This window comes from Papaver somniferum, chromosome 1 (genome assembly GCF_003573695.1).
Source record: "Papaver somniferum cultivar HN1 chromosome 1, ASM357369v1, whole genome shotgun sequence".
Classification (NCBI taxonomy): Eukaryota; Viridiplantae; Streptophyta; class Magnoliopsida; order Ranunculales; family Papaveraceae; genus Papaver; species Papaver somniferum.
The window spans coordinates 227,927,789-227,936,143 of record NC_039358.1 but is presented as its reverse complement, the minus strand read 5'-3'; the positions used below and the strand labels follow the sequence as shown (position 1 = coordinate 227,936,143).

General features: G+C 37.2%; 1 protein-coding gene across 1 annotated transcript; it reads right to left on the bottom strand.

Annotated features, from left to right (window-relative positions):
- Positions 1 to 916: 916 nt before the first annotated feature.
- On the bottom strand, positions 917 to 1,456 carry LOC113271382 (ATP-dependent DNA helicase pif1-like). The gene has a single exon (XM_026521234.1). It carries the CDS (start codon positions 1,454 to 1,456, stop codon positions 917 to 919), a length of 540 nt encoding a protein of 179 aa, XP_026377019.1.
- Positions 1,457 to 8,355: the final 6,899 nt, after the last annotated feature.

Sequence of the window (8,355 nt, the reverse complement as noted above, 5' to 3'; positions counted from 1 at the left end):
TGATCAAACAGAGGTATGTTACAACAAATATTACTTTCAGTTGCAAATACATTGTCATTTGATTGATATGCTAAGGCAAATTATTAAATTCTTATTGGTAAAGAATATTTTGTGTGTAACCCTCTTTTTCACCTTCCTTGTTGACAATCAAAAATTTAAGACCTTCGCGAGAAGTTGTTCTAGAGACAGCAACGTATAACTGGCCATGAGAGAATATAGGCTTGGGAAAATAAACACCCACATGTTCTAAAGTCTGACCCTGACTTTTGTTGATTGTCATGGCAAAACAAACCTTGATAGGGAATTGTTTCCTTCTTAGTTTGAATGGCCACTTAGTGTCAGCTGTCTCCATTATTATTCTATGAATTAATACGTTCTTTCCAATGTTGTTTCCAGTAATAATTTTAGCTTCTATAACCCATGATGCCAATTTAGTGACTATAAGCCTTGTGCCGTTACAAAGCCTCATACTTTGGTTATAATTTCTTAGAAGCATGATGGGAACACCTACCCGCAACTCCAATTCATGATTTGGGAATCCAAAAATCTTCAGTGAATTCAAAAATTCAATTGGGAATAAAATATCTTGATTCTCTATTGCTTCCGATGTAGGACTGATGGAATCAACACTAAAATATGTTCTTGTTTCAGACTGTATCGTTGAAACGGTGTAAGAATTTACTTCGTCAACAAATTCGTTATTCGGAGCAAGGATACATCTGGACTTAAGGTAATTCATATCTTCTAAGCTTTGTTGCATATTAGGGAAAGTGTTGTTCACAATTTGTTGAATAGGACCATGGAGTGATGGTATCAAAAGGTCCTCCGGTATTTTAATCCATGTTGGTTCTTCTCCCTCTTTCGTAGATGTTGTTGGTAGTTTACCATCACCAAGATCAAGTACCCATTTACCAAATTATTTTATCTTTTGAAGCTCAACTGTATCAGCATCTGTGTTCCTTATACGCATATTGATTGTTAATTTGAACACTCGGCAATGACTCCACATGCGCGACCTGTTTATTGAAGCACTGACGATATCTGCTCTTGTTTCTCCACGAATTACAGGTAAAACATGTCTAAAATCTCCACCAAGTAATACAGTTTTCCCTCCAAATATTTTATCTGAATCATCCATTAGGAACTTCAATGTCTTGTCAACAGCTTCTAGTGCGTTTCTGTGCATTATTGGTGCTTCATCCCATATGATTAATTCTGCCCTTTGGATTAATTTTGCCAAATCTTTATTTTTAGCTATATTACAAATTGAAGTTTCATCTGGTGTAAGGGGAATTTTAAACCGTGAATGCGCTGTTCTGCCTCCCGGTAATAGTAATGACGCGATTCCAGATGAAGCAACTTCCAGTACAAATCTCTTTTGTGACCGGAGTTTCGCCAATATGGCTGTCCACAAAAATGTCTTTCCAGTTCCACCACTTCCATATACGAAAAACATTCCACCACTTTCTGTTTGAACTGCATTTACCACTATATCAAAAATCTATTTCTGTTGTAGATTCAAAAGATTGTACATGTTTGATGACTCGTTAGCAAGTGAAGTGCAATCGTAACTCATCTCATCTCTGATAAATCTATTTTCCAATTTGGCTCGAAATTCTAGGTTAAGTGACTTATTATCTCGATCCAGTATTCTCTCAATTTCATATAATGTCAGATTCTTTATCTCCTCTGAAAGTTGCAGGTCATTGTCCTCCAATAGTCGACTTTGCTGCCATACAATATCATCTGAAAGCAACCTCCATTGTTTGTTCCACAATTCCAAAGGATTACACACCTCACACATTAGTAGTATTGACACAAACATTTCTCGCAGCGATTCAGCACTCTCCCAATTACTTGCTTCCTTAATGGCCCGATGCCATTCATTATCTTCTTCTAATAGACCAAATGCCAGACATGCCGACCTAAAATCAGGATAAAGTGACCCATTGACCGTTCGAATGTCTTCAAATGATGTAGAACCTTTTACGATGTTTAACAACGTTCGTAAATAAAACCTTTCTCCAGCCAAGGGGTGCGCAAAATGTATTCGTCCAATTGTTTTTCCCTTTTGTCTCTTTTTCCATTTTTTAATGTCAGTATCCCAAATCCACTTCGTTGGGAAATCGACGTATGTAAGCTCTCTAGCATCTTCATTGTTCTTGTTTGTTTCCATCCATTCGGTGAACTTTGTTGTCTCTATATCATCTCTTGACACTACTTCCTCCAAGTTATCTGTCTCACGAAGCATTATTATTTGTTCGTTTGGTAGGTGGAAGGATAGTCTTTCAACTGCTGGGCGTCGATACTGTATGTCAAACTCAAAAATTCTCCAACAGGCTTCTGATGCTGAGATATATCGACAATCAAGATATGTTTTTACTTCATCGACCTTGACCTTTTCTGGCACGTCTGTGTCATTATTGTTATTTGCATCATTTTCTGCAGCGTCTGTATTTTTATTTGTTGACTTGTCTTCGATGATAGTTGTTGCTTTATCCCCTCCTTTGTTGACATATTTGAACATGTACTTCACCGATGTTGTCGTGTTGCAGAGCTCGACATTAATATGGGCTTCATATTTAACAACCAAATCCCTATTATATGGAACCACCCAAGTGTTGTCCAAAGCAATTCCATTAATTATTTTTGAGGTAGTAATGTTTCTTCTTCTATAAACTGGAAAACCCTTCTCATCAATGGTTGTTTCAGTGGTCAATCGTTTTGGATAGTGCTTGGAGCATTTATTCTTAACCATGCATTGTGAATCTGGATTTGCAGTTCCGCACGGTTTGTGAATCATGTACTGGCTAACAATTTCAAATTCATGTGGATCTTTTTTCTCATCAGGTAATTCTGCACTTATAATGTTGTCTATATCTGATGGTGTCACTGGTTTGTCACTTTCGTGTAAGAATAGCAAGATATGAGCATGCCGCGACCTCTTTTCTGAAATTCAACTGTATAAATTGCTGTATCATACGTGTTAAATAAAAAAAGAAAAAAAAATATGAGACACATAGAATGTTTAATTTGAAATAAATACGAATCGGGTTAGTATTAGTCTGACCTGCTTTCACTTTCCCGAAATGATTTTTTTTTGCATAAGTCAACAATCATTTGGTTGAGTTTAATTTTGAAAACTCGAGCGACAATATCAGGTCTGTCTTGAGCCTTTTGGCCAGGTATTAGGTCCAGGAAATATTATATCTCTTTCCACTTTGGGTTGCATGTAAATGTAATGAAAAGATCCGGTGGTCCTGCCCATCTACAAATTGCCATAGCATCCTGATAATTTTGTGTCATATATCTCGGTCCTCCAGTAAATGATGAAGGAAAAACCAATCTGCCTATAGCTTTAGCTTTGTGGCCAGATCTCACGGCATCTTTTATACCTTTGTAGTTCTCAGCTCTTAGCACTTTTTGGCTTCTTCTGACAAAGCCCTATCTCTCTTCTTCAAGGCATGCATAAGCATCCATTATGAATTGTTGAAACAGACGGCCTCCCCGCAACAATGTTTGTCCTTCATTATGCCTTTGTTGCAACCTAAAAGCATAATATTCCCTAAGAGTTAATTTTGTTCTTTTACCTCTTTTGGTTGCGTGTTGGATGTCTTTTCGGTATCCATCTTCAGCAAACGGAAACAACAATGGGTACTGCATAACCATATAACTCGGATGAAATTGACTTATTCTTTTGAATCCTGTTTTTTTGTCCTCAACGACGATGTCCCGTTCTGTTGAATTTGCAGATCCGTTTCCAACTATAAGTGCAGCAATCTCTTTTGAAGTGGGCAAATTGTATTGTCGTCTATCTGCCTGGCGGTCTCCAAGGATTTTAATTCGCAGTCTCTCCGGGGCATTGGCATCATATCTATCTCTTGCCATCCTAAAAACTTTCGCTAGTTCATTGTGCTCATCTAACATGGCGATTATCTCTGCAATTAATTCAGGTTCGAAATCCCCTTCTTTTCTCTTACCAAGTGCACTCATTCTACGACGAACTTCATTTTCAGTATCATATATATATAGTTGTGCAAATGCGGGATCGGTTCCCGTTGCGGGCAACAAACTTCCAATTCTGTGGTAGTTTTGTCCACTTATTTTGAAAGCGTATGGTGCACGAGCTTGACCACGACCATTATTGAAAATGTGTATTATGGATCCCATTGATGTGAAAGCGAACATAGAATTATACGCCCTAATTTTATTCCTGAAGTGTCTAGATCTGTTTCCTCCTTGGTAGTCCAACAGATTCTGTAACAACAGTGGTGGATCTCGATATAACGGCAGTTTCACTTTACCATTTGAACAACAGATTGAGAACTCAGGTTCCTTAGTTGTCTGAGATTTACTATTTCTCTCCTCGTACCAAACAATTGCATGACATTTAGGGCATGTATGTGTCGGAGGGCCAAAATTCCATACCTTATCTATTGTTCTGTATAAAGGGATTGGTTAATAATTTTCTGCCTAACTGATGGTGTAAGAGTAACTTGGGGATATGGCCTTAAATGTGGCAACATTTAAGGTTTTAGTATTGTACCTGAAATTAAGTTTTGCGAAGATGATCTTCTCGCATGTAGTGTATTCCTATTTTTTAATCTTCTTTGGCTTGATTCTCCTTCTGTCAGACATATTAGAGATCTATTGATCAATTACTATTATTAATATTATTTTGTCAATAAGCTAGCATAGGATTGTCTGTTCACCTGTTGTTTCGGAATTTAAGTTTGGGTTCCCTATTGTACTTGAATTGATTGTGCAGACGGCCGTGGTTGTATTGGTATTGACCGTTCCGTCTGTATGGACTATAGAATGCGAATAGGTAGTCCTCATACGATCTTTCAATCCGTCGAGTGTTTTATTTTATATCTGTTTTATTGGCGAAACACCTTTTCCACGCAAATCGATGGTTTTTCTTCTTTTTGCTCTGGCATCAACTGCAGGTTGTTGTTTCAGTGTATTTGTTGCACGCTATATATTGATTGTTCCGTCAATATGGATTACGGAACGTGAATAAGTATCCGTCATACTATTTTCGATTCCGCCAAGAGTTGCTGAAACAGATTTTCTATGCAAATTGATAGTTTTTTTTTCTTTTCGCTCTGACATCCACTGCTGTCTGTTGTTTCAGCATATCCATTGGGCGCTGTCTATTGACCAGATGTTGTTCATTTTTATCCATTGCAATCTTACCATAGAATGTGCAATTGGCCATGTTTGTATTTGAGTAGGTTGTCCTCAGGTGATTATTTTCCTGTTGTCTCTTTGGTCTCGCAACACCTTTTCTACCGAGGTTGATAATTTGTTTTCGTTTTGCTCTGGCATCTACCGCAGGCTGTTTGGTGAGTGCTTCCATTGCAAGCTTGCAGTTGTATCACGCCTTTTGTCAATTTAGGGCAAGCTTATAAGACATCAAATGGATGCTTTCTTCGGAAGAATATAAATGTAATTTTAATTTGTCTTTTTTTGAAAACGGCGAATAGCAGTGTCGTTTTGCTTTTCTTTTACCCAAAAGGCAAATACCAATCGGTGCCTTCTGGTTATCGAAAGTAATTTGACAAAAGGAACAAAGCGGACGAATGTGTTCGTCAAAAGGAACAACTCCTTTCATCATATTTCACGTGGCTGCATAATTTTCGAGAAATTTTGAGGGGGAGTGTGGTTCCGCCACGTCAGCGTTAATGGGTTGTGGTGTTGACACGTCAACATTAACTTGCGCCTTTATATAAAGAAGGATTGATATAATGTGATATATAGAATGATGTAATCCAAAGTTAATCTCATTTGCTGGAAAATGAAGTTTTTATACAGGTATATAATAAGAAGAATATACAAAAAAGGAGTACGAAATATTCAAAAAAATTACATTAAATAAGCAGTTTTCAGAAGTTAATGCGACAAGATGAAAATATCTTCAAGAACAAAGAAGTTACTTCTTGTCCGTGCTTTCTTCGTTAATCTCATCATTCTCAGAATCGTCAGCTTCAGACTCATTATCTTCTTCATCAGTTTTCTCATATTCTTCATATTCTCTTTCACTATTAGAGATATCAGAAGTTTCTTCATTAGGAGGAATATCAGTAAACTTATACTTTGAAAGAGGAATGTCATTCTCAGCATAGATCTTTTTAATTGCTGCATCATGAACGCGAATTGCATCTTTGCTATTATTTGAGATGGTGGTAGCAAATTGTTTCTTTAGCCTGCGATATTTAGAATCTCGTGCGGTAAGCTTCGCCTCCAGATTTTTATCAGTGGCAATCTTTGATTCCAACTCCTGAATTTGATTGCGAAGATCTTTCTTAACCACTGCAAAGGGAAGTAAGAAGGTTAATATCACTTACAAAAAATTGGTCAAGAAATAACAAATGGAAAGGCATAATGAATGACCTTCTTTATTGGAAATAATATCTTTAATCAAAGAGGAATGATCTGAGTCAAGCTAACATTCACAACTAAGTCATTCCTAGCATCATCTAAGACTCTAACAGCACAATCAAATTCGACATCGCTTTATATGAGAAGTCGAGAACGAATCATGTTTCCTCGTTCAACAAGTGCGTCCTTCTCCCTCAAATCTCGATCTCGTTCCACTTGAACTTGAAGAACAGTCTCTTGGAATTTCTTTAAACCTTTCTCACCATTAAGAGCAATTTGATCCTTCTCAGCGATAAAAGTGCTAATCCTGCCTTGCAAAGTTTTATTTTTCTCTTTAATTTCTAAAAAGCGACGTCAAAAATCGTTACTATTATATAAAGCACTCCTATGGTGAATATTAAGATCTTTGTACTTTGCTTTAAGCTCCTCCAAGGAAAAGGTATTCAACTTTTTATCAGCAAAGCTATTTAGAGAAGCATTAAGATATTCTAGAAGAATATCACCATCAACATGATGAGGGAGAGAATGAAATAAAGAATTAGCCTCATCAGTAAGGATGTAAATCTCTGCAGGAATAGATAATTACAATGGGAACAAAAGATATAAATAAACAGGTTGACAAAAAGGGTAAAGGATTACGCACCGATTAATTGATCATTCATTTTTTGAAGATCAGATATCTTGTTTGTACATGAATAGATATCAGATTCAAGTTGATGGTTTCTCTTGCGAAGATCAGCAGCGTCATTCTCATGAATGGAAGCTTGGGACTTAAGTTCATTATTTTTAGCTACAAAACTGCGAAGCCTTCTTTCATAGTCTGAAGAGACAACATATGATGAGCGAGCCACCTGCGAGGTTATTAAATAAGTGTGAGAAATTTTCCCATGATGTAACTTTAAGGAAAGTGCGAAAGTATAAGAAATTACCATAGAAGCGAGCGAATATTGAAAACTGGGGCTCAAAGCTGAGGCAAATCCGAGAATAGAATCATCATCCAAAGTAGGAGCATCTATTATCTTTGCAAGAGTCTTACATGTGTGAGCCAATGAATCATCTCCAACTGCTATCATGGAATCAGAAAAAATACTAGATATCTGATCCGTTGCAGATTTTATAGAGGGATCTTCACCAAGAATACTGTTATCATCATTTTCGGACTGAGAACTTGAAGAAGAAGAGGAATGTGCTTTCCGCTTCTTAGAAGGATTCTTGGAAGCAGTCTTTTTACTGCGAATTACACCTTTTCCTTTCACGCTTACAGTTTCACCAGAGCCACGAACCTCTTTAACAATCTCCTCCTATGCAAATAATGGAAGATAATAAACAAAGGCAACAATATTGTTAAAATTAAACAAAAGTTGTTTCTTACTTCATTATTGTGCGAAGATGTCGCTCGAGACAATTTTCTGGCCTTTTTTGCTTGAACAACCATCTGAAATGAGGAAATTAGGTAAGAGTGGTAGAAGGTAAAAGGAAAAAGAAGGAAGTAAAGATAATAAAAGATAGCATACCACTTTGTCTTCTTCGGGCCATCTGAATACCCAAGGATTATAAGCAGGAAGTCCCTCAGGAAGGAGAAGAGTTAAACCATGTTCATCTCTACCAGTTATGTATGGGCCCACCAAGACGATTGGATAATCTAACCATCGTGTGTCGTTCGACCAACGAGCTGTATTATTTGAAGGATCATGCCAATCGACATCTCGCATGATTCTTTTCTCTTCAGCAATACCATCTTTTCTTGACAAGCGAACACCCCATTTGGAGGCGCTACTTTTCATGATGGTAACTTCGTAATTCTTGAAAAACATTTCAAGGGTATAATCAGCAGGATTAGTTTTCTCATCTCGACGATCAGGATTTCGCTTCTCCACTGGGTACTGAGATTCTAAACCTGCTGCGCGACGAGCATATTCAAGATCTATTCTAATACAATCACCGCTAAGTTGAAATATGCCACGTGAAAAA

Excerpts from the sequence above, each read along its gene's own strand:
- LOC113271382 (XM_026521234.1), bottom strand. The coding sequence starts at position 1,456 with ATGTTTTTCGTATATGGAAGTGGTGGAACTGGAAAGACATTTTTGTGG.